The 27,722-nt window shown below is 41.8% G+C and overlaps 1 protein-coding gene across 1 annotated transcript in view; it reads right to left on the reverse strand.

The window, feature by feature from the left end:
• Positions 1-27,722, reverse strand: part of PTPRT (protein tyrosine phosphatase receptor type T) — a 700,719-nt gene that overhangs the window by 499,255 nt on the left and 173,742 nt on the right. The window contains exon 2 of the mRNA XM_075011494.1: positions 12,756-12,881. Coding sequence (XP_074867595.1) covers positions 12,756-12,881 — 126 coding nt within the window. The remainder of the gene's footprint in view (positions 1-12,755; positions 12,882-27,722) is intronic.

The following is a 27,722-nucleotide window of genomic DNA, read 5'->3' on the forward strand; positions in this document are numbered from 1 at the left end:
ATAGAGGAATGAGACTGACTTTGTCACAGCGTCTAGCACAGGAAATATTTTAGTTTGCTATTCTCTAGGAACAACTGACCTGATTTTCAGAGGTTCTGAGCAGTTTCCTGGTTGAATCAAAGAGCTGAAAGTGCTCACTAGCACTGAAGTGAGGCTAAAATGAATCCAGTTACATAAATAATAGAGCATTTTGAAAATTTTGGGCTGTAGCTGGTGCTTGTTACAGTCCCCATTCCAATGCATTCTGAAGTCAATCAAAACTCCCATTGACACTGAATCAATTTTACAGTGAGGCTGTTATCGTGCCAGGATAAATATTGTGTAAAGCTTGCATCTCAGCTAGGTAGTGTAGTACTTGCCATTATGCCAGTCCTAAATGGCACCACACTGCCAAATTGTGTAGTGGTTTTGATGCACGTCATGGGGTGATTACTCATCTCTGATGGGGAAAATATCTACTCATTAGCCAAATCAATCCATTGTGAGTAAGAGATCTTGTTAGAAGCCAGCTCCACCTTTCACTGATACCAAAGAGTTTCTCCAGGCTTCCAGTGACTTTAATGGGCTTCAGATTAAGTCCTAAATATAAATTCTGATTGTTAAAGGTGTTGAAATTTGACCCTACATACTAGGGTGATTCTACACATATATGGTGAGACATGTTACTTTATCCTTGGTGCAAATTATGCTATAAACATTATAGATACAAACAAAGTACTGCCGTGAACTTAGTACTGTAGACATTGAAAGGATCCCAGTTTCTCTCACAAGACCTGATATGCTGATTCCTGGTCCTGTGCTGCCTGTACTGCTAGCCCAGAATCCCTGGTCTTTAAGAAACAACAATCCTGTCACTGCCAGTCAAGCAGCAGTATTTTTTCCAATGGCAAGAGAAATGTAACTCTAAACTACAATGCACTGTCCCCAAAGTCCCATAGGTAGCAAAGTAGTTGCCTTCATCACACCCTCCTATTAGATGAGGTGGACAATAATTTTTGAGGGGAGGCCACAGAAAGATTTTGGTAAGTGGTCAAGGGCCCCACTTTTCTAGGGAGATGGTGTAGGCTCTAGGACAGAAGTTGGGTACACAAGGGCACTCAGGAGAGTGGACTGTGGTGCAGAACTGGTTGTGGGGATCTGAGAGAGAGTGTGGGTGTGAAAGAGGGGATTATGACCTGGGGTAGGAGATTGGGGTGCAGAGTCCTGGAAAGTGTTTAGGTGAAGGAGAGGATTCTGGCCTCGGAGAGGTCTGCAGCAGGGACTGCAAAATCTGGGAGGGTGTTGTGACCTGGAGTTGTTGGGTACAGAGGATTTAGGTAATGACCTCGGGTGCAGGAGGGTGTGTGGTGCCACATACAGGATCTGGCCAGCAGGTGCTTACCTACTCCCAGCCAGCAGCTTAGTGGGCACTCAGACAGGCTCTCTGCCTGCCAGCAGCCCCAGAGTGCTCAAAGCAGCTGATTCTTCCAGGTGGCTTTCTGCAGGGTACAGAGAGACCTTGTGTGCTGCCTCCAACCCCTTCATAATCTCTCAGATCCCACTGGCCAGAAGCCTCCTCACTGTACAGCACAGAGAGCTACACTGAACATTCAGCTGCTTTGAGTGGTCTGGAGCTACTCTGTGCTTGAAGATCCTGACAGGGTGGGTTGCGAGCCAGATTTAAAGCTTTGTTGTTTGGATTCAGTCAAACATGTTGTGTTTTGTCTGTCTCTGCTTATAAACCCTGCTCCTGGATAACTCTCATAAGACACCATCAATATGCCATGCAAGCCTTGCATTATGAAGCTAGTGTTGCAGAGGGTACTGTCAACCACATGGGCTTCATTGGAAAAGTAAAAAGAACACGGCACACTCTGAGCACAGGGCTCTCCCATGCAGCTAAGTTTTCCTCCTCTGTTTTGTATCACCACCACACAGAACATCTCATACAGACTGCATGAAAACACCTTCCTTAACATTAAGCTGCCATTTATAGCTTCATAGGCTGCTTTGAAGACGACTTTGTAACTTCCGTAGATGATGTATGATATCAAACAGATATCAGACCTTTGTCCAGGGGTGTCAAACTCCTTTTTGTGAGGCCTGAATTGTCCTTTTACATAGGGGCTGAGGCCAAAAAAAAAAAAAGCAGACTGTTTGAAGAGATTAGCTAATACAAAACTTATCTCCCACAGATGTCAATATGACCCTCCTGCGAAGCACAGGATAGAACAAGCTCTTTGTGAAGGAACTAAACTTAGCTGTGTACATACTTTACTGTCACATTCAGCATCTCTCAGTGGTCAAAATGTGCTCCTCCATCACACTCAGGATTCCTGGCCTGTTACTCCCACTGTCCTTTCATCTTTTATTCCCCCTCCTCAATCCCCATTTACACTTCAATCCCCACAGCAACTCCTAACTCCTCCCCGCAGTTTTCATGTTTAACTCATTCCTCATCCTATCTACTAAAATTATAACAATGAAGTAGCTAAAGTTGAGACCTCAAGCGTTGTCATGAGGCTCAGAGTTAATGGCCAGTGAAATTAATAGAGTGCCCAGCTATAGCCAAGAGACATTGTGCTGACCTTACACTTCATCCTACCACTGCTTTCGATGCTGTTAAATATGCTGTTCTCCTCAGATTCACTTCCCCCTAGTGTTCCTTGTGGTTCTCACCCTGCTGACATTTTTTTCCATCATCTCCTTACACGACTCCTCATCCTCCTCTCTCCCTTTATGCGGTATCTCCCAGGATTTTCTCTTCACTTTAATCAAAAACCTGATCTGCTGTGAGACTCTGTAACTCCACCCCATCCAGACATTCTTATTTACATCTAATCCCACTTTTGTTCTTTGTACTCATCCCAGGCCTCTTGTTTTCCAGTTTCCTTTCTCAATGAATTGTCAACTGCTCCTATCCACCAGTCCATGTTTGCTGCGGACATGACTACTTTAGGTTCATTTCCTCTAATGCTGCCCGCTTCCTTCTCATCAACAATCCTCAAAACTTCCCTTAGAACAAACAGGATGATTTAGGACAGCCAACTCAGATTATAATCCTATGATGGGGCAGAGGTCCCCTGCTGGAGGCTTGCAGCCCTGTCACTCCCCATCCCTGCTGAACCACAGTCAGGTCTCTGCACAGATGTCATAGACAGCGAACCCATGGAACGGGCTGTCAGAGTGCGTGGCAGCACCATGGAGAGCGCCAAGTGCAGGCCTGGTGAGAGACTATGGATAAATGTTGGTGGACAGGCAGTAAAGTCCAAATGTAAGGGTTAGGACTATGTCTCCCAGGAGGGGAAGCCCTGAAGACCCCACTCTCTCCTGGCCAAGTGGTGAACGGACTGTGGAAGGACATTACTGAGGGCACCATGATGGCCCCCTGTTAAACAGATATCCCAGAAGGGGGTTGATTGTTTCACATGGAAATAAAACCAAAGGCTTCTCTCAACCCAGCCCTCACCCAACAGTCTACCCCAACTCATTTAGGGAGAATTTAATAGAAACCCAGAGTTTACATATGGTTTTTAATCACAAGCTGTCTCAAAACAATGGGGATTGGGACACTGAAATAGCTGTTATTAGATTTATGGAGCTTGATGCAGAGAGGTATAGAGTGCAGGCTCGGAGGTGCTGAAAGCTCTCAGCTCCCTCTGGAGCTGATGTACGTGGAGGGAAATTGGCACATTCCAGAATGAGGCCTGAAAAGGAAGAGTTTACAGGTTTGTGGCTTTTGTAGTTTCTCTGCCAGTGCTGCCGTATCATTACAGCAGTGCCCTGATAGTGCTAGGGTCTGGCTAAGTGATCCAGTAAGGTGCTAATGTTCACAGCCCGGGGTGCAGAGCTCCTCCCGGCTTTCAGAGAGTAGGAGGAGCGAAGAAGCAGACTGACAGTAAATAGTTCAAATGCACCATTGAGCGCAGCCAGGGTGCAGCAACTGTATGGACCCCTGAGGTCAGCAAATTATTCTGGGCCATTAAAAGCCTCCGTTTCAGTCTCCTTTGACAATACCTCGCTGCATACCCCATCATTCTGGGAGACAGTGTCAGTGGGCAGAGTGATGGAGTGCCTGCTGAGTATTGTGGGGGGAGTATGGCTATTATAAAAGTACCATTGAAATATACACTACACATGTATAGACCTTCACCTCTCTACAGGGAACATAAGAGGACATTTTAATTTTACAATCACAGCATGGGAATGGCAAACTAATAAAAATCCAAAAGCAATTCCCTTTCTTCACCAGAGTGCAACATAAATGCCCTGAAATATTAGTGGCCAGCTTTCTGATATTTGAAATTCAGCAACAAATGGTTGCCTCTAATATTGGGAGCTCCTCTGAGACTCAAAAAAACTGAAGGGTCTTTCTACTGTATAATAAAAGACCTATGGCTGAGCCCGGAAAGCTGAGATGGGCTTGCAGAGCTAAAAACTTTAGTGCACATGTTTGACCATGGGCTGGAACCCAAGTTGTAAGACCCTGTGATGGAGGGGGGTGTTTCCGCTTAGGCTCCAGCCCAAGCACAAATGCCTATGCTGCAACTTTTAGCCCTACATCACAGGCCCCGTGAGCCTGAATGAGCTGATCTAAGTTCTGAGACTCAGTACTGCTGGGTTTTATTGCAATACAGATGTTTGTTCTATTGATGAATACTCTAGTTCTGACCAGAGATGTTCAAAGAGCAAGTAGGACAATCTATTGTTTGAGAAATACCGGTCTAACACTAAAACTGGGTTTCCCTGGAGCAACTCTAATCTAAAACTAAATACAGTTTGTCTTCCCACCTATCAAACCTGGCTCACACATAAAGGTAAACTTCCAGGAGCATGTGTAAGAGTGTGTCCTGCCAATGCCTGGTACAACATGAAAAACCCTCTCAGGTTCCCTTTATAGCACTACACCACTCATGAACTGATGTAGTTAAAACACAAACAAGAAACTGAAGTTTATTTTTCATTACACACACAAAGCAAAGGGGAGGGGTGTGACTGGAGCAGAAAAGATCTTTCGTCGAGTGGGGGTAGACGACACTGGATTGTTTAAGACCAGCTCACATCATAGAAGCAGTGGGGGATGTCCATGTGATAGGTGATATTAAAACACAAACTGGTTGTTGTTGAAATGTGTAACAAGTTTTGGAACACTTGCAACAATCCTGATGGGATTGCTCATTGAGCAGAGAGATGGCTATACCAGTGGGTTTTTTTGTGCTGGTACTGAGTATCAGCACCTCAGCAGCCTCAGCTATGGGACTGGTTGGGGAGCCAGCTGAGTACTGGTTTCTCCTCCCCCCATCAAAAAAAACACTGGGTAATACAAGTAAGAAAGTGCTTTATTGCTGCAAACTACCAATAAATTATCTACTACCAGAGGTGGGAAGAGTACCCAAAATTACTTGAGTAAAAGTGAACCTGCTTTCACTTCTGAATACCTGAGTACAATAAAGATGTGGTGGTGGGTGGGTGCTTCTACTCAATCAGTTTTCCAGTGACTGGTGACTTGTACCCAAGTATACACCCTCCAAGCAGCTGCACTTTTACTCAAGTAACTTCTTGCGTCCTTTTCCCACCTCTGTTTACTACTACTACTTCTTTTCTTTCTGAGACTTTGGAATTTCACCCTAAATTCACATTGGTCTAAGACCCAGAAATATAAATATTCAGTCTTAACCCAGTAACAAATATGATCTAATCTCTCAATTTACCAGTCCTGAAACAGATTTAGGAATTGCCTCTTCCATTGACATAAGGATTTTTAATACTTACATACAAGAAAAATTACCTTAACCTTCACCTGGTGTGAAGAAAAAAGTTACATTAACTGTGTTGTGAGGGAAGTTTGTATCTCAGTTGCACTGAAAAAATAAAAACAACTATTCCATATTTATAGGCTAAAAAAAAAAAAAACTAACTACCAAACTGAAAGAACTAGAAGCAGTTTAAGTGAGACCCCTCTATATTCAATTTTCACATACCAGCATCATTGTGAAATGGTCAATGCACACTGATTTATTGAAGTTTCTGCACTAATTGTAGCTTCTTCCAATCAGTTGATCCTGGGCAAATGTAGCATCATCCATTACCAAGTTTGCTAAATAGTCCCATAATGGATGATTTTTTGGTGGTAGCCAAAGGATTTCACTGCTGCATTAACAGCCTGGTGACACAATGGGTATCAAATATTTCTGTCTTTATATGTGCATTTATAAGTCACTATTCTTGACTGACAAGGAACAAGAGTGGGTTTTTGCATGTGTCTTGGTCAAGCACGGTTCCAAGCAGAACTGTTGTTGACTCAGACAATGAAACTTGCGATACCAACAATGTTAAGTATTAGCAGTCTTGTGGCACCTCAGAGACTAACACTTTTATTAGGCCATGAGTTTTTGTGGGTAAAACCCACTTTCTCAGATGAATCTCATGGCCTAATAAATGTGTTAGTCTCCATGGTGCCACAGGACTGCTTGTTATTTGTGAAGCTACAGATTAACCTGGCTACCCCTTTGAGAACATTAAGTATGTTCAAGGAATGAGCCAATGGAAGTCTGCTCATCTTGCCCCAGAGAAGCACATTCTCGCAAGATGGTACATATTACTGAAACCACATTTAGCATCACTGTAGTGGAGAGGAGACTAATATGGGGTTTCTTTTTGTCTCCTTCTACAATCTTGTTGAGATGCAACATGGATAGCATTACCACTGACTTGCCCTTTGTTAGCACATAGGAAACCAGATGAATTGCCCACCATGCCCGAACACTGATAATTTTTTCTCTGTTTCTATGTTGCTGCTACTCACTGGGTATAGTGGTTTATTTCAGTGCAACAGTGGTTACATTTTTCTTGAGTAGACCTTTAGCAAGCTGAATAGTGGTGCAGAAGATATCCCCAATCACATTTATTTCACTCTTAAACCAATGTTGAACCATTTCTTTCACACAGTCACCTTGGTTCAGTTCTCTTTGTGATGTAGGTCTTTCCAAGGTAAATCTCTCCATTCAGACGGCACAGGGTCACAGTATCACACTATCCCAAGATCTTGATACCACATTTTGGAGCACACAGTGCTTTAGCTACCAATGTCCTTTTTGGACCCCAGGTGCTCACGAACAGTTGGGTCTTCCCTAGTAGTATAAAGCTTTAGCAACTACTGTACAGACACTGTCTATACATCACAAAATTTAGCAGGTTGTGTGATCCTGTACATTCTTCTGGTGTTTTTACTGTCAAGTAACAAGCACAAAGAGAGAGTATGACTCTCTACAGGCTCCTTGTTGCACAGAAAAACAAAAAAAGTGACATCCTGAGCACAGGTTCCACAATCCCTCCAGGCCTTCAAGATTTCATGAGACACATCATCCAGAATTAGGAGACTAGTGTATGATCTCAACTCGGTTTGGTTGAGCAGTTCCATTCCAGGTTACCATCTGGATTGCTGTCATTTCATTTTCAGCATATGCAATCTTAAATCTCTCATTTATCACAATGTGGAAAAGGTCTCTTGTGAAGAAAAACACCAATGTTTTTACAACTGCATCATGCCTCTTACTCCTCATTCTTGGATAATGTCACAGCAGAGACACACACCAACTTTTTCATTCATGCCTCTCATGGAATGACTGACCATGCTGTGGACAGAGGAAAATTGGCTTGGTTCACTCATTATTGCAGGCTGCCCTGACTGCCTATGCATGCTCTCCATAATCTAGGCAGGTTGCAGGATACATTTACTCCACTGCTGCTGTGCTGGTAATATGAGCTCCTCATTACTGAAGATGAATTTGATGAACAATCAATGGAAACATAGTCTTACTTTTTCAAGCAGCTCTCAACGCAATCTGGCGCACAGCCACTAACAGCCAATACATTGTCATTACAGAATGGCCCATTTTCAGAACTGCAAATCATTTTTATAAGGTTAGAAGCAGACTATTGTGCCTTTGTTCATCATCTTAAATTGTATAACACAGCAAACCCCTGGGAGAGTCTCTTGCATCTGCAGGGTTTGGAGGAAAATACCTCAGTAAAAATCCCCTCAAGAACATTAGGCAAAGAGATTCAGTATCTGTCCACTCTGTAGTGAAGAGACCTTGGAAGCTTGGATTTGAAGGTGCCAAACTCTCTGGAGTACTTTGTACCTTTGGATGACTGTGTGCAGCAGCCCATCACTGCAAGGTATTATCAATTATTAACCTATGCAATGTCCTAAAACAGTGTAGCTGGATTGTCACTGGTCCATGGCTTACTATAACATTAAATACCCCTGAGGATTTAAATGCACTAGCAGCACATGCAAATTACGGCTTCTCTTTAACAAAGGACACAGTGTCCACTATTATAACACACAATACCCTCACTAGAAGCAAATGTATACACAGAACTAATAAAAATACCACATAACAGTGCAACATATTTGTGCAATGTATTCACACATACTTTCTTTCAATCAGAAATGTTCTTCATGTTATTTTTTCCCTCCAATTGTAATAATGTCCTAAAATGGCCTTGTTGTCAAGCCAGTGGTTCATGAGTTAAGGTGCCACATATGGTCGTAGCGTATAGTACTATCCCATGAATGGAGTTGAAAGTTAAACAATATTATTTCTAGAATATATTGTACTTTTTCCCCTTTCCTCTAAAATCTGCACAACTGAACTCCAAGTATTAAAAGAAGCTTTATTTAGAGAGTGAAGAATACACAAAATATGAGTATCTTTGCTGTAAGAGATGCAACCCAGAACACATGTTAGCCTGGCATACTATTTTTTACTGTAACTCCTTTGGTTACCTGAAATCCAGGCCAATAAAGCCATTAACACAGCACACAATCATGTCTGCTTATTCTCTCAGACCCGCACTGAATTGAGCTCACTGCTGCCACACAGCCAATTACTTAAATGCCAGCTGTGAATCTGGCCCATTGCATCTAGTGCAGCACAAAGAATATGAAAAGCACAGGGCTCAGCAGGCATTGATTGGCAATATCTGTAATACTTACACACAAAAGGTTGAAGTGAGAAGAGGGTTTTCGTTCTGAAATTTTAATTCAGCCCATTAATGTTAGCTAATGAAGATGTTTTATGAATTAAATTCCACTTGCCTTTATTCCCGGCTAGAAGTAAAGGGAGGTGGGGCATTAAAAGAAAACAAACAAGGTTTACAGGGAGAATGATGGGACTTCAATACCAGACAGGAAAGTGCAAATTATTTGTTGGGGTAAAATGCCACAATTCCATCCATTTAGATGGAGCTGTGTGCTAAATTGCATCAGCTGAGAATTTGTCCTTTCATTAGTGAAAGCTCTGTGCTTCCACAGAAATCCCATTCAGTTTGGAATTCCAAGAATGAGAATTTTTATTTCACTATCAAAACTGTAAGCTAATCTATTTACTTGGTAGGGTGAAAATTGACTCATTCTGAGTAATTTCCCTTGAAAATGATAAATAATAATATTAAACATAAAAAATAGCACATACAGACAGCTGAGGCAGATTTTTTTCTCCGTCGCAGATGAGAAATTGCATCATGATTCATTGTATACACAGTAGGATTCTAATTTGTTCTTTTAACAAGTTTGTTTGTGTAGTTCCTTGTAAGCAAGAATTAATAAACTCAGACATAAGAAAATGCTAATTTATGCTGCATTGCTTTTGAAAAGTACAAATCTTGTGTCTAACTCACATTGGAATCCAATTCAGACTGAAGAACAAAAGGCAGACACAAATGCATGAATGGTGCTTAGACATGCAATGTATTTAGTTTGCATAGCACCAGTTTCTCATCCATAACTTACTACAGGTTGAGCCTCTTTACTCCATTCGCCTCGGGACCTGACTGGTGCTGAATGGGAGAATTTGCTGGACAACAGGAGGTCAAGATTGTCTAGCAGCATTGCCAACACTTTTACTGCTTAGAGGGCTCTGAGAAGACATTTAAGAGTATATTACAGCTAAATAACAGCACAGAACACAGAGAGCAAGGGCTGGTGGCTGGAAACAAACTTTATGGGACCACGGGAAATGTGACCACATCCATCAGTGGTCATCTGGCTACTAAAATCATGATGGATTATGGATGTTGGCGGACAAGAGTGTGGCAGACTAGAGAGGTTCAACCTGTCCATGTAGTTGAAGAATGTTCTCTTCACCTGACAGTGGACCCCTCTGTAAAGTGATTAACTCCAGCAGAAAGGGCTGAGTGAGAGATTATAGAAGATATGGTATATCCTACTAGGACCCAACAGGATGGACACTCTAAAAAGGAATAAGCAAAATAAGATGACTTAGGGGTACAAAACCTCTCCTAAATAACATATTGCTCAATGCTAGTGAAGCCACTATGTTTTAAATCCCCCTGATTTTAATCTTGTTGGGGAATCTTAAAATGCTGGCTAATCAAATCCCATGCCATGGGGAACTCCACCTCTTGTCTCAGGCAGTGAGAAGGAACTGAGAGAAAAGTGGCTGACCTGTCCCATTTATAGCCTCAGATGGGCACACAGAGATTGGGGGCACACACAGTCTGAGGGTTCTGCTGGAAAAACCTCTGAGTCGCATGGGTTGGTTGCGCACACACCAGTACTGGAATGTATATGTGCCCAGTCACCCAAAGAACACAATAGTGCCACAGAATGAACCGAGGGGTAATAGCAAACCTAACACTGAATTGGTGTCAGTGTGACTGCTACAAAAGGTGCATGCCTTATTGATTTTGTATTCATAGTAGAATTGGATGTAACACAATTAGAGTAATTACTCCAGCCTAGACAGCCCTGGTGAGGTTTTCATTGGAGTTAATTAGCTAATGCTTGTCAAGCGCTTTGAACCCACACATGTTAAATATTTTCATTAGGATGATGATTCAAATGATTCAATCACTGGCCAAACATGTCCAAGGTGCTAGGAATGCTACAAGTGTCACAGACGTGTAAAAGGCTTTTATTTTTGCCTGGCTGGCCATGACGACAGGCACTTTTTTTTCCTTACAGAAATGTCTACACCTAAAAAACACACAAAGAGAGGTACACACATTCATCTGATCTGGTAGCACACAATAGAAGCTCAAATACTGTATGCCACCAGCACCATCCAAAACTAGCACTGAGAAGGGGAAAGGGATGTTGGAGAAGGCAGGGACCGCATATTACCCTGCATTGGAAGAGAAGTAGAAGCAATAGAAGAGGCTTGTTTTCTTTGGTCAGCCCATGTAGAATACAATGGAAACCATTTTTATTTCCACTGCTTGCCTAAGGTGTACTCAATGAGTGGTCAACACAGGGTTTAGTTCTGGGCAACAACACCAAAAAGACATGCACACACTATAGAAAGAGTTGAGAGGAAAGCAAAAGCAATGAAAACAGGATGGAAGACATAGGCTACGTCTACATGAGCACAAATCTTTGAAATGGCCATGCATATTCAGTGCCTCATTAGCATGCTGCCAGGCGTGGCTCTTCAGCATTTCCACATTTCGCTGCCACTTGGCTCGACCAGAGAGGGCTCCTTTTGGAAAGGACCCCAGGAACTTCAAAATCCTCTTATTCCTATCAGCTGGAGTCATGCTTGAAGCATCAGGCAAACGTCCAGAGGAGGATTTCCTATCTAGGGCTACATCTACACTCGCCCCTTCTTTTCGAAAGGGGCATCTTCCGACCTTGCTCATTACCATGCCCTTTCAAAAAGAAGGGGCGAGTGTAGACGTAGCCTAGATGTCCTAGAACAGTGGTTCTCAGCCAGAGATTTGGGCCCAGTGAGGGGTTGTGAGCAGATTTCAGGGTGTCTGCCAAACAGGGCCAGCGTTAGACTCACTGAGGCCCAGAGCAGAAAGCTTAAGCCCACCAAATGGAGCTGAAGACCATGGCTGTGAGGCGCACCAACTGCATCTGAAGGCAAAACTCGAGCAATGTAACTTTGTGGGGGCTCCTGTGGCAGGGGCCACCAAGCGGTTGATCTGCTTTCTCCCTCTAATGCCAGCCCTAGCACTGGTATGCAGAAAGCCAGGTCTTGTGGCACAATTGGACCATTGAGTTTCATAGCGTGGAGGGGGGGGGGGGCCTAGAAAGAAAAAAGGTCGAGAACCTCTGCCCTAGAAAACAGAAGACTTGAATACCGATTGCCACAGATGAATCTTTAACTTATGTTATTAGTCTGTCATTCTCTGCTGGCCCTCAAACCCCGGAATGTAATATCTCCTGGCACCCACGCCAAGTCAGGATGGGACCTGGTCCAGCGTATCTCATTACAACAATCACAGTCTTCAGATACCCAGCAGTTACCACATTTATACCATATGTGCACCCAAACACCATGGACTGCTAATTCGTAGCCACAAATTTAGTGTAATGAACAGTTAAAAAGCCTGACATCCCTGGACTTCCCAAAGAGACCAGTCCTGCCAGGTGTTGAGCACATGCTCAGCACTTTCATCTCCCCGGGTTCAGTTGAAAAGGAAAGCACTTTGTTTCTCTCTGGATCAGGTCCACAAACCGGCCAAAACCTGAAGCATTTTCTCTGAAACTCAGCCCTTCCTTCAGCTGAGCATTGAAACAAAATGACCTCCCAAAGTCTATATTTTGTCAAGTTGCACCAGTTTTGTCAACTTCTATTTGTTATTCATCCCTGCATGAGGTTACTTTTAAAATGAAAGCTAGCTACATACAAATCAATGAATTGCAACCCACATAACCAGCACAGAGCTCACACAAAGACAAATTCTTATAGGTCATTCCATGCAAATACAAACATTCATGCTATGGTCTTCTTTGTTCTTACCAGTTGGGACAGCAGGATCCATTGTTGGCTTTTCCCAGGTGTTGAGCTGCTCCCAGGTAAATCCATTGGTCCCCAGTGCCACGCTATAACCACAGTTACCGTAGTGTTCATCAAAGGAACAACCACCTGCGGGAAAGAGTGCTGAATAAATATTTCTGTCCATTAATTACTTCTATCTCATTATGTTATTTCATTTGCATCAATGCTTTTTATATAAACTCTGCAAGGGAAAAAAAATTCCATAATGCAAAATGAATTTCTGGCTCATTAGATTTCTCTATTTTTTTTAGCATAGCAAGGAAAGACTACTTCATCTCTCTGCCCCTCCCCCCCACATACACACTTTTTTGGAGGGTGGGGAAGTAAAATCTTATTTTCTCTCTTTGATTGCGAGTCTGTTAGTTAGGTCAGTGATCTTAGGTTCATGACTCAAGAATTTAAACAGCAGTCTGGAATTTCAGTCATGTGCACAAACAATTCAGGTCTGAACTTCAGCAACTGTTTCCTAGCTACAGATGTTCAAATAAAATGGATGAATAGAAATGCACATGGCCAATGTTACCTATGGTTTCACTGTGCAAGTTGTCAAGCCCTCTCTTTATTCACATTTCTGAATATTCAGTAGTGCAAGGTGACTGGATGATTCCATGAACATGTCTCTCACACTTACTTAAATTTTAAGTTTTCCATGTCACAGGGAAGGATGTGAGGGCCCTGTGTCCTGGGTTCCGTGTAATACCTGGCTGCAGCATAGAATGGATACCATTATGAATTTCACGTTTTGCTGCAGTATACTGTAACCTAACAGCATCCCAGTGCAAGAGGCCCAAGAGAGTTCACTGTTATCTTGTAGTGAGTTTCAAAGGGCCTAAACAGTTCAACGTACCTCACCTCCCTAACATCACAACCCGTATTTAAAAGACATCAAGTAAGACAGCCAGCAAATGACCATTGATATTATTGCAACATGTACGTACAGAGGACAAATTCAAAACTGCAAACGTATTGGACATTATGTAACCAAAGTGTGTCTGCCAGACATGGCTAAAGGTACCCCATCAGCATGTTGTTTCTGGAAGGTACATTCAGAAACAATGGGAATCCAATTTATACCAATGACAAAGAGGAGCCTAAGGCCAACAAGGGGAGGAGATAACTATTCAGCATGGGGAAGAGATTAGAGGAAACAAATCAATTTGCATTTAAACCAACACCAGTGTAGGAATAAAAACAGCATGTAATTTGCTTCACCAGAAGACTCTATGGCATCATCCTCGCAGCATCAGCTGCCTTTCCTCTGGGTGGTAACTTTCAGAAGAATACATTTCCCAATTTTGCATGTGAAGAAAAATAATGCCTGTTATTGATTTCTAGGTTATATTTAGAGCAGATACAGATTTTCATGTTGTATTGTGTCACTATGCACTTCTACATGTTGATCTAGGCGAGACTGCATTCACTTATAAAGATGCTGGCATATGGCACATTCACAGCTCTAACTGGCTTAATGCTCTCTCCTGGGTTGCAGTGCCAGAAACAGAACCCAAAGCTCCAGAACCTCTGTTTGGTGCAACAGACACAAGGCCAGACTTCCCCTTTGAACTGTTCTAAACTGTTCACTGGGATTCACTGCATTCTATTGTTTGTAGCATATTATTACTCATCATGTAAGTCACAAATATTTCTGCTTCTTGATGGACAGAAACTTTTTAAAAACAAGAGAACAACCACCAGCAAATAGCAAACAAACAAAAAAGCAAATAGCAGATGATAACAGTGCAAACATTTGGTGGAATGATCATTTATTTAGAATGCAATCTGCAAAATTCCTGGAATTGACTAACTGTCATAAATAAGTTGGCAGCTGTCTGAACACTTGTGAATAAAGAGAACCTCATAAATAATGGAATGAACTTGCCATGCTTACACACAAATAACATGTGTGGTATTTGACCAAAACTAACCAGAAGCATTGACAAATGAAATGCTAGGAATGAATTTATGAAGTAGGAGCTGCTAGATAGCCTACAGAGCATGATGCAAAACAATTACTTACTCTTCTATTTAGGCAAAAAGTGCATTCATTCCTTAGATTTCTATGAACAGTTAGTCAATTTATAACTAAAGTAGTACTCCACATTGAGAAGAAGAATATCTTTCCACTCATCAAGGTCCTCTCTCTCTGAGATTGCTACATCTGTTCTAGTTAATTACAGCAATTCAGTCACTTGATGATCTTCTCTTTCTATATGCCAAAAGTGGTGGGCAGACATTGCCCAAATCAACAATTCTCCCATTGAAAACGTAACATGAAATATAAAAACACACCAAAGCTCCACGAAGAAAGACTGAATAATGGAGAGTCTAGCTTAAATAGAGCTGCAAAATTAACTATTTAATGATGAGTACACAACAGTCTGTATTTCCCAGCTGTGTAGATGTATGCAAAAGGAAAAGAATTTGAAGTTTAGGGAAAACTACAGTTGTGTGGCGTCTTCCTGGTATGTACACCTGACAGTCGTCCACTGTAGAAGAGTCAAGCTGATGGACTACCAACCCTGATAAGGTCCTGATGGATTATTCCCACTTTGTTAGAGTATCCACTATTTTGTCTCAGTTGCATTGTTCCCAGGCATATCCCCTTCTGGGAAGGTGCACCCTATGCAGAAGAGGTGTAGAGCAACCTAATACCATTAGGAAACATACTAGCTTACTCTGCAATACAACTCCCCATGTATACCTTGCCTAATAAGGTGGAAAAATTAGTTGCATAGAGATGCTCCCTGACTCCTTCCTTCCTTTTCTGACCTACACATAGACCTTTGCACTTGTCTTTCCTGAATTTTATCTTATTGAGTTTTAATCTTTCCTGATCCTGATGACAGACTGGAAAAAATTATTACACATTATTTTATATCCTTTTGTTATCTTACTAAAAGACTAAAGTATTTTAAGGGCCAAAATGTACTGTGTCTCACTCTCTCTTCATTTTATATCTATAGATACATATAATATACACGGAGGGGGAGAGAGAATGATGTCATGAAGCAAATGCATCTGTCTGCTGCCTGGTGGGAGTGCGGGGTGGAGATAAAGGCCAGGGTGGAGGCGAAAGGCTCCAACCAGGCCAGGACTGGCCATGTGGTTCCCCAATCCCACAGGAAGCCTGGTCTGGCCACACAACTCCCCAGCTCCCTGGGAACACCCCTGTATACCTACTGCAGCTCCCCAACCCAAACATAATATGAATCAAGCATGTTTTGACAAAAGATGGGGAACAACTACAATTCTCCTATAACAGCACTGTACTAGTGAAAGAGAAGCACAAGGAGAAACTTACCAGTCTCATTTCACTGTCCAAGCTGAGTGAAATGTTCACACACCATCTAATTCAATTTTTAACCATTTAAAGAAACCTGTGTTTCTTTAACATGGGCTAATAAAGAACACAGGAAAGAATTATTACAGATTTAGAAGCTATTTCACACACTTTATAATCACCATAGACTGGCTTTCCTTATCTCAGCAGAGTTTACTGAAACGTCTGTAATGACTGGCTATTATAATCAAATTTGATTGTTTTTACAAGATTCTAGTGCATTTTAGCTTTGAACTATACACTTGTGAATCTTTTCTGACTATCAAAATGAATGGATGAACTACTTAATTAATTACTCCCCAAACTTGTTATTGCCTTCGTTCATTTAGGTCAGACAGATCTGCTCTGGCTTCCTAGATGACAGCACCTAAATCCATAGCGAGGAACAAATAGATGTGGCTTGATTATTTGCCAGCATTTCAGCTCCTCTGAAAATGCCTAAGCAGAAATGAGGATACCCTAAGACAAGCTGGCACCAGACTGTTGGAGTAGAAATGAGGAGCATGAATCACACTTGGGGCACTATTGAGGGCAATAGTGAGGGCAATCACACTTGGGGCACAAATCAAAAAGGCAGCACATGAATAAAACACACAAGAAGGCTGAGGAGAGGAAACTGGGGAAATGTGCCTAACAGGATGTGTGCACATTTTACTCAAGAGGAGCAACAGTTCCAACTTGCCTGACTCTATGCATTACGGAAGAGGTAAATTTTGAGGAGAAGCTTCAGGGACGATAAGGCAATGGCTTCTCAGAACGTAAGAGGAAACTTTTCCTTTAGTAATCATCAGCATGACAGGAAACTTAGAAGTGTTCATTGAAGAACTCAAGGCTAGCATGGGTTGAATGAAGGCAGGGGCCAATGTTGCCAAAAGACATTGGGAGTGGATATGGGGACAACACATTTGTGTCTGGAGGGCAGGGGTGCTAATTCAGGGTCTTGAAAAGGTGGGATAAGAGCCAAAGCAATGAGCCAAGAAAATAAATTTAGGAACTGAAGGACGTCACAGGGTAAATTTCCAGGCAATGAGGCTGGAGAACATGTTTTAGTAATCAGCATGCAGGATCAGGACTTGGACAAGAGATTGGTAGAATGGACAGAGGAGAAACATCAACTTGTGGAGATCTTCCGTGGAAGGAAGCAGCCAGACATAGCCTGGATGTGTGGGTCAAACCAGGGCAAGGGCAAAAGATGAAACAGACTATGGATCTGAGAGACAGACATTGGTGGGGCCCAGTATGTTAGAGTAGGGAGAGCAGAGGTCTGTTGGGCAAAAAAGCACCAGGCTCCACTTTGGCTATTAAACTTGAAACTCTGGTTGCTGGCTGAACATCCAAGAGAACCCAGGAAAACAGGCTGTAGGTTTGGTTTCAGAAGAGGAAGGCAGAGTTCAAGTAAAAAAGGAGCTTTGTGAGTTACTAGTTATAGAACTGGCTCTGTGACTAAACTCCTGCACGATGGCCAGTAGAGGGAGAAGAGGAGAAAGGCCAGGACAGAGCCTTTTGGTATCCACCTAAACAAAGGGAGGAGAGACGAATCCACCGAATAAAAAGGAGAAGGAGCAACCTCAGTAGCCAGAGACTGAGGGGTGCTAGGATGTTGCTTGATATTGCACTGCTTAATAGTTATTAAAGCCCTAGGTCAGGCCTGCAAGGTACTTAGAGAGAGGGAGGCACTTAGGGAAAAATCATGAAAATATTAGCCTCACTTCTTTGAAACTGAGAAATATGTGGCACTACAGTGCAACTCAAATCTCTGAACCACGACTGGGAAAGCAGCATAATGCTGATTGCAGCTCAGTAATTCCAAATCCAATATGTTCTTTACAAGTAAAAACATATTTTTTCTAGCTGCCAGCCCTGCACATTCAGCCTGGGATTGGAATCAAGCTGTCTTTCATTTCCCATGCAATCACTTGAAATAAAAAAAATCTACAGGCTAAACGATATCCTCAGTTATGCCAATACAACCTCGGAGCAATCAACTTATGCCCGCAGTGACAGCTCAGTAACTGCTTTCCCTTTGACAAAATAGTCCAGCTCATTCTCGCCTAACAGTGTTGACTTCATGGTCTCAACTCCAAAAAACTAACTTTTGTTACTACGGTGGTGGATGTTACACACAGGAAGCAGCACTGAGTAAAAATTCTTATGTGGTCAATCCACATAATAGAGCTGGATGCTCAAAATACCTAAAAGAAAAGATCTCTCTGGATGGGAAAGAATGGGGTATGGAATAACACACTAGGTGAGTGGAAGCAGTGAAATCTAGTGGATCAAACACTGCACTGTGACCTATTCCTGGCTTGGCCATTGGCCTGCTGAGTGACCTCAGGTTAGTCACTTCCTGTCTCTTTCTCTCAGTTACCCAATCTGTAAAATGGGGATAATAATGCTTACTTCCTTTATTAGACTAGTCTGAGCACTATTAGTGAAAAGTTCTATATACATGCATTTTATTATGGTTATTATTTGTGAAGTTTTGTTTACTCCCTCAATAGGTGAAAGTACTCTTGAGAGAGAGAGAGACAGAGAGGTAGGTTAAACATGTTATGAAGTACATTTCCATGATTTAAAGCAATGAGCAATGTGATGACTTTTTAATAAGTCTTGTTAGATGAACATATCTGACATAATGCTGATATGTGTTTCATGGAGTTGCCACAACATACCATCCCTATACCTGCACGTTAAGTCTTCTGGCAACAAACAGGATCAGGTCCATCTGGTGGGTTTCAGCATTATAGGCTTGGCATAGACAAAAGGAGGGGGAGGGGTTGCTGCCCAAATTGGGATTCTTCCATGCAGGCTGCAGACCAAATTCAGCCAGTTTATAGAGATGTCAGCCCCATTCCCATCAATGGGAGTTCTGAATGCTCAGCCCTTCTGAAAAGCAGGTTGTGTGTGTAAGTGCCACAGCATGGACTTTAACTAATCACATCGAAACACAATGGTCTAGAAAGGCACAATCCCTCTGTATAGACACTGTCACCCTTCACTGAAGTGTAACTGGCTCAGAGGCGAAACACAGCATCTCCTTAACAGCCACCATGAATTTAATTGCACAAATGAAGAGTCAAAGTGAGGAATCCCAAACTCACCGCATCAGGGGATGAATTTAGAAAGTAAGAATTTTGCTATGTTACAGGGCAACCCCTCACAAAGTAGTTTTACAGAAGCAAAAATGTCCACATGTTCAAGCCAGGTACTAAGAAGGCAACACTTTCAGGAAGAGCAAAGGCAGGCCTCAGTTCTACCTATTCCTTCTTCCAGTGCACTAAAGGCTAACACTGGAGGTTGCGACTAAAAAGTGGGAGAGAAGAAAAGAAAATGGACGCTGCTTCTGCTTGGCCAGATGCAATGTGCGCAACGAGTGACCTCTTGCTAGCAAAAAGAGAAGAGAAATCAAAACAAGCAAAACAGCAACCTTCTTCATTTCAAAAGGGGTCATATAAAAGGAAATAAAGACACACAGAGGAAAGGATAACATAACCCCTATTTCACACTGCAGGCTTATAACAATGCCACTGCTCATCTGAGAGATGCTAATTAATTTTGAGCAGACCTATCATCAGTTTCTGAGTCTTGCCCCTGGATTAAATGTAAACCAGCCTTGCATAAATTGAATGCTTTCTTCGAATTTATAATTGAATTTGCAGAAGTGTGTGCCAGGGGGGTGTTTAAATAAGTGCACAAATATGATAAAAAGGACTTCACGCCATTATATCTAATTCAGTAAGCAAAAATAATGGCCGGGCACATTCCAATTAGTGTTTGATTTATTTATTTTAACAAATCCAATTAGTGGAATGTTTTATAAAGTCATCCAATGTCACTCATGGACTCACCAGATAAAAAACAATACTTAAAAGGGATTAAAAAATGATGGGAAGCCTCATTGGATACACAGTGTATCTTAATGCATACAGGACCAAACACAGCATCAGGCATCACTTGATCAAGCCTTTGTAGCATCTCCAGAAGAGAAAGAAAGCAAGAGCATCAGCAATCTCATACTTTCTGCTTCAGATTTTCCCTCTTGGGGATAAACATATTTACTTTAATTTTTCTCCCCTTTTAAAAAAAATATTAAAAGAGTGTGTGTATGCCCAGAGCAAATCTAGAAAGGAAAAAATCTACCTGGACATCAAATGTTACGCTTTCTCTAGCGGAAAATGGGTTTTTGGCTCTCCACATCTTTGGAAGAGGGCCAAACCAAGTATTGTCTCTGGTGACCTCTTCCATGAGCACAGATGGTTCACCATAGCCAGAAAGGGGGATAGATTCCACCACAAAGAGACAAATTGACCACATTATCCTCTCCTTCCATTCAAGGAGAAAAAGCAAAGCCGGATGTAGCTGCAACTGTTGGTGCCACAGCAGAATGTTTTTTCTCCCTTTCATACCAACTCTACAGTCTCAGACCCAAGACTAAGTGCTGGATCCAAAACCAGTGGAAGTCAGTGGAATACGTTTTGTTCAGGTCCCAAGTGTGTTATAAGGCAGAGCCTGGAATTCACTTCATTCTCAGAAAAAAGTTGCATGATGGCCACTGCAAGGACAAATACGAGACCTGATGGATCAATGACCAAAATCTTACATTCCTGCAAATTCTACTACGTTTTTAATTAGACTGGCAAACTCACAGTTGTATAATTCTACTTGTTTGTCCACGATGGCTGAAGGGCTTTTTTTGCGTGGAGGTGAGGTGGAGGCGAGGGGGTGTTGGTGAATAAAGTATTGTTAGTAAATTTATCTTCATGAACTGACTGGGTGAATATGTACTGGGCTCCTGCTGCAAGGAATTTTTCATTTTTTGAAGAATAACTTCGCAACAAGGAGAATAAAAGCTGGAAATAGTGGGAAAGTTGGGTACAAAGTAATGTTGGTCATAGCCTAAAACAAACAGAAAGGCTTTTAAGGGAAAGTTTTAAAGAAATTAATGAGCAACTATCTGAGAATGGGACCTGAGGAGTTCTGCAGAGATGGAATAGGAAGGTTTTGCTTTAGCCATTTTTTTGATATTTTGTGTTAGCATTTCAAAGGAAAAATTTTAAAACACATTGCAAAAACACAGCTATTTGGCTAGAACAGCATTTTTGACAACGTGTTTTGGTTGTAAGACTGACTAGTTCTAAAACCCAGTGATTACTAGAGGATAGCCCTGTAGTGATTCCAGTTCTCAAAGTAACATAATAATCTGAATGCATTTTACTCTTTTCTTCCTATTTCTGTGATATCTAGTATTGATTTTAAGATGGGAACCATAATCAAGATGGGAAGTGACAGACAACAATGTGGGTTTCAGCAGAGGCATGGTCAAGGTAGGGACAAGGTCTGACAGCTTTCTGTGGAGAATAAAACAAGCTAGAGAGGTAGTAGTCATTTATATTAGCAGTAATTTCCCAAAAATCTCAAGTTTTATAATGCACATTCAACTAGAATGTTATCAAATGCAGCAAAATCCAGTTAGCAGTGCATAAATGTTAAGGTCAATAATAATGGCAGTTTTGTTTTAAACTATATTATAAATTGGCACTAGAAAGATACCCTAAATAAAAGCACTTCATGTCTTCATAGGGTATCCAAGCCTCTCTGGGAACCCATGTATTTTATAGGGCCACTTCTGCAAAAAGAAATCTAAGGGCAATGCAACCTTCCAAAGGTTGCTTCTGATCTGTTGCTGTTGGACCAGTTCATACATATTTGGCCTGTTTAATTTAAGATCTTGCTTACCATGGTACTGGACAGAATACACTAAGCATGTAGGGAGGGGAGAAGAAATAGCTTTGAACAATGCCCTAAACAGGGGCTGGGATTTTCAAGATGGCCTAAAGCAGTCAGGCATTCATTCCTGCTAGGGCATAATGGGAGCTGGGCACCTAACCCTACCTGACTCTCTTCTGAGAATTCCAGGCATAACCATCTAGAAGGCATGGGGGCTGCCCACTGACTGCACAGAACGTACAGATGAGAATCTGGTCAGATATGTTGATCTACCCAGTTCACTGGTACGCTCACAGAATTAACACAGACACCAGCAATCCCGTCCCTGCTAGCAGTGTGATACCTCTTCCGCTATTCTCTGATATACTTTGAACTCTGTTTCAGGAGCTAAATTCTGTTACTATCTAGCTAGTTTTCGGCCACATTCATGGCTCATTTTAGGCTAAGTATACTGAATCTTTGGCTATGCTATTTTGGACTGGCAAATAAGGATTGCTGGAGTCTGCAATCAATCTGCATTTGGCGATGTCAACAATGCTGGAGTCCACATCTGTCCCAGTAAAACCAGTTGCCTCGCCTCTACCTGTTCCCTGATAAATCTAGCAGTGACATGGTTCTCCAGGCACCCCATATACCAGGGATGGACAAACTGCAGCCATTTTAATCCAGCCCTAGCGCTCCAGCTGGGAAGTGGGGGGTTGGGTGTGCCATGCTCTATGTTGTGCCCAGAAGCTGAAGCGTGTCCTCCCCTCCAGCTCCTGTGTACTGGGGCAGCCAAGTGTCTGTGTATTGCCTCCACTCCAAGTACCACCACTCCCGGCAACTTTCATTGCCTGGAAAATGTGTCTGCATAGGTGGTGACTAAAAGAGGGATATGTCACTGCTTCTGGGAGCTGATCAAATGCTGCCCAGAGTGACCCCCCATCCCCACGCTCCAACTTCCTGCCCCGGTCCTGATCTCCCTTACGCCTTTCAAACCTCTTGGTCCCAGTCACAGTAACCTCCTACACCTAAACCCTCATTCCTGGCCCCAGCCCAGAGCCCGCAGATACACAGCCAGAGCCATCATCCCCTCCCACGCCCCAATTCCAAGTACATTCGTGGGTTTCCATATAATGTCCAGACCCTGGTGTGGCCCATGGGCCAGAAAGTTCACCCATGCCTGCTGTATACTATGATGTTTCAAGTAAACGTCAATAGCTTCTCCAGGCCCTCTGACCATCCACTTATGATCGCATCTGATCATGGCTCTTCTTCGGCAATGACGACCCTCAGTGCTCTGTAGCTGTGATCACCAGCTGTCAGGGAAAGTGTTTACTCAGCAGTCTCGTCTGGTCAGGTTTAGCCTGTCGGCCTTTGCAAACTTTGCTTCGTTTGCCTTTCTTCCATTTGTATTCTGAAGCCAGGTATTGAGCATAGATTTCAGCGACTGAAGGTGTGAGGGAACTTATCAGCTACCCAGAGCCTGTGATGAGGCTGTTCTTCTGGCATATTTCTAATACTTGTGACCAGGCTAGACATGTATCCTCATTGTCATATTTTCGTTAATTTAATAATTATTTTTGCTGTCTGAAGATATCTTTTGGCCATCATATTATTCACGCTATTTTGATGGGGAAGTGATATGCTCAAACTCATACCAGAGGTATCAGCATATTCATGAAATTCCATGCTTACAAACAAGGGTTTAATAGAAGTCAACAACCAGAAATACGGGCTTCCATGCCTAGCAATTGGCTATGAGTCATAATCATCCATTTATTGCATGGTTTATTAATAGAAAGCCATCCATAAATCAAGCTGAAATTTTCAAAAGGGAACTAGGGTAAATTAAGCACCAAGTTCCCTGAAACCCTTTTGAAAAGCACCATTTTTGATGAACTATCTTAGGTTCATGGCCCCTATTTGAATTCAGGCAAATCCCCTCATAGCTTTAGATGCATCCTCTAGGTTTTACAACCTTGAAACAGCCCTTCTATTTGGATTTTCCATCTACTGGGCTATCATACTGGAGGAGTTCATGCTGTAAATAACAAATTATATAGCCTCTCTTAGTTTTTTGTATCCTGTACCTATATTCCTTGAAGGTTCTGCAGGGAGAATATTTAAGCATCACAAGGGGGAAAAAATGTTTTTCCTTCTGGCAAAATGTTGTTCACATTTTTTAAAACGGCAACAATGGTTTCAGCTCTTTTATCTGGTTCATCCTTGCAAAACTGGTATTATCAGTTTATGTAAAACAGCATCTATTTCCATATGAAATTCTAGAAGTCATGAAAAAATATTGAGGAGTCCCATGGCACCTTATACTGATGAAGTGGATCTTTGCCCATGAAAACTTATGCTCCCATAAATCTGTTAGTCTATAAGGTGCCACAGGAGTTCTCGTTTTTGTGGATACAGACTAACACGGCTACCCCTCTGAGACTATGGTTACACTAGCAAGTTTTGCTGGCAAAACTGGTGCAACATCCACACACAAAATGTGTTTTGTTGATGCTGCTGTCCACAGATTCTGTCGCCAAAAAAAACTGGGGGCAGGGCTTCTAGACTGGGCATCTAGAACAATGGGCAGTCCTGTCTGCTGTTCTTCCAGGTGCCTGTTTTGTTGAGAAGGCAGGTGGGCAGTCCGGCCACTGTCAACATAGCAGAGTGCTCCTGCGACTGGGTTTTGTGTGTGACTACACTCTGTCAACAGAAGTTTTGTTAGGAAATCTCTTTCAACAATGACTTCTGTGGACGTATCGTTGTAGTGTAACCATAGCCTGATAGAAGTCAGGAAGTTGTAATGTGCACATGATTCATTAGATGAATTTCAGACACATCTGTATTGCTTTCATTTCAGATTATTTTCAACACGAAGCTTACATCTTTTAACTTTTGCATTATACATCCATTTCCACATTGGCTTTGATAAGTGTCTTGTCTACATGCTTCTTCATTTACAGACAGACACACACACACACACCGAGAGAGAGAGAGAAATATACAACCACCATCACAACCGTACGTACTTCCTTGCTTAGGTTGTCCCAAAGCTCATGCATGTTGCACCTAGTGGCTTAACTAAATCTTATTTGAAAACTAGCGGATTGTCGAACAATGTCTGATCTGCTCAAATGCCTGTTTTTTGTTTTCCCACTGCCAGGCAAGATCATCTTCCAACAGTTCCCTTGAGAACCCACTGATTATAGTTTTGGAATAGATTGCGCCTACATGTTGTTTGTCCTCAATCTCTGAAGATCCACTTTATGGTTATTACATTTGTAGAAGTAATTAAGCTATCTATGCTCCATTTGCTTCTGGTTAGACCAATTTTTAATTCGTAAATTCACTGTCAGGGGTCTCTCTCTGCAAAGCTTTCCTAATATTTTCATTGTATTCTTTCAGAGCCCTAGTTCAAATTGATTCATCATCTATTGCAACTTCTATACTTAGTAATCCATCAAGAATCTATCAAATTACTTTCAAACACCTCAGGAGCATAACGCTAAATGTCATTTGTTTAAATGTATAATGTCCAAATGACAACTTCAGAGCACGACTCATCTGATTTCACTTGTCGCAGTGCACGTCCTGCTTCTATTACTAAAAATATCTTTGTTTCTGACAGCTTAGCTGTCACTATCTTCATAGCTTAACGGTAACATCTTATTGCTTTATTTAAATGTCGAGATCTATGCATCTTCATAATTGCAATACTTTTTCAGCTATATCCAGTGCGTAGGTTCTACCTGTTCAATAACGCCTAAATTTCCAAATTAAGTTCAGTTTTCTTTCGCACTGTGAAAGCAAATTTTTTTTGGTGGACTACTGTGGCTAAGATGTCTATCCCAATCCATCCGGCCATTCTGGGTCTTGGAAAACATCTGTGAATTTTCCTAATGTGGTCTCCATCTGATTCTGTAACATTTTACAGCCAATAAATTTGTTTCTAAAAGAAGTGCTCCTTCTGATTTTACTAAATAGACAAGGGATTTTGTGTGCGTGTGTGTGTTTTAAATACCAATTCTTTACTATTGTTTTTATGGTCTAACTGAGAATATATCTTGCTTTTCTTAAGTTTTAGTATCTGTTCATCATCATCATCATCATCAACCAACATGGGCTCAGCGCCCATTGGTGTCTGATGCCTCCCTTGTTATTTCCTTCCATCTTTCCCCGCCCAGTGTGGAGTGGCTTAATTTCTGTAGAATAGCTCCTCATCAATCCACTGTATCATCTACTCATTCTCAGTAGGGTCTGCCTCTCCTGTTTGAGGCATCCATTATGCCAAATACCAGGGTCTTCACTTTTGTGCTTTGTTCATTCTGTAGGTATGCCTGAATAGCTGTAACGTCCATTATATAACCTTTTGCAGCAGGTTCTCTTTCAGCTGTATCTTCCTATATAATTCCTCATTGGTGACCTTCTGGGTCATTCCTATTCTCAGGATCTTCCTATATATCCTTGCTAATGCCAATATCCTTCTCTTCGAATCTTTCATTGTCACCAATGTCTCACAGCCGTATGACATGCTGCTGAATACATACAGTTTCAAGACACTCAGCTTCATTCCTAAACTAATTGCTTTGCTTTTCTAGATCTTATCAATCACCTTCAAACTCACTCTTGCTTTTGCTAATCTAGTTGCTATTTCCTTCTTACAATCTAGATCATACGTCATATTGTTCCCCAGATACATGAACTTCTTTACATTTTCTAGTTCGATCCCACCTACACTGATCTTCCTTCACATTTTTTTTTATCTCCAAATAATACCATTGTTTTTTATTTTATTGATATTCATAATCAGTCTGTTTCACTTCCCTTCATTGTTTAGCACCAGCACCGTTCTTGCTAGCTTCTCTTCATCTTCCTTGATGATAACTATATCATCTGCGAACCTCAGGTTGTTAATTCTCTTCCTGAACATAGATATCCCTTTTACCTCTTCCTTGATCTTGTTCAACACTCTCTCTAGGTGCATGCTGAAGATACTTCACAATATCAGATCTCCTTTTCTCATACCTGTACTTATTTTAAACCAGATTCTCAACTCTCTGCACATTCTCACTGCTGCCTCCACATTGTCATTGATATCCTTCAACAACCATATCAGTCTGCTATCCACTCCGTACAACTCCAGCACTGCACAAGTCACTTTCTGACCAATACTGTCAAACTTAGCAGGCTTTCCTTAATAACATATTTTTCCTTAGAATAATGTTGCTATATGTATCAGTTTCAAATTGAAAGTATTTTAGACAAATTTGCTATTTAAAGTTTGATTGCATTTGCCTATCAAAAAAAGTTTGGTGCACAAGGTGTCTATACAAGGTGCTTTGGAACTTTGCCCTTCTCTCAACATGAAGAAACTCATAGGTTAAAGTCAACAGGAGCAGAGTTAAACCAACATACCGAGACTTCAAAAAAAGTGCACCCAGTTGTTTCAGGAGGTTTCAACTCAGCCCCACTCTGCTCAGATTTTTGGAAGCCTATAGCTTAGACTGGGCATTCTCAGAAGTTTAAACAATGGTATTCACACACTTCAGTCCATACTAACATGGTCGTTCCCCATCTTAGTGACACAATTCTGTACTTGGGCTCACAGAAAGATCCAGGGTTTGTGGAAGGGAAGCAAAAATTTAAGACCCTGAATGATCCTTGCTGCCTGCTCCTACTGGAAAACCCTGGGGTGAGGCAGCTTTTACCCTTCTGGCTTTTCACGTTTGATCTTTGCAGCACATGTTTCATATTTACTGGCAGTAGGAGGAGCCACTGCTTGTTCTGTCTAGATGCACTGTGTCCCTGTATGTCACAGGATGCATGCATAATCAAATCCATGGCGTCCAGCACACTAGTTACTAGCCGCTTGCAAG

This window comes from Carettochelys insculpta, chromosome 17 (assembly GCF_033958435.1).
Source record: "Carettochelys insculpta isolate YL-2023 chromosome 17, ASM3395843v1, whole genome shotgun sequence".
NCBI classification, from domain to species: Eukaryota; Metazoa; Chordata; order Testudines; family Carettochelyidae; genus Carettochelys; species Carettochelys insculpta.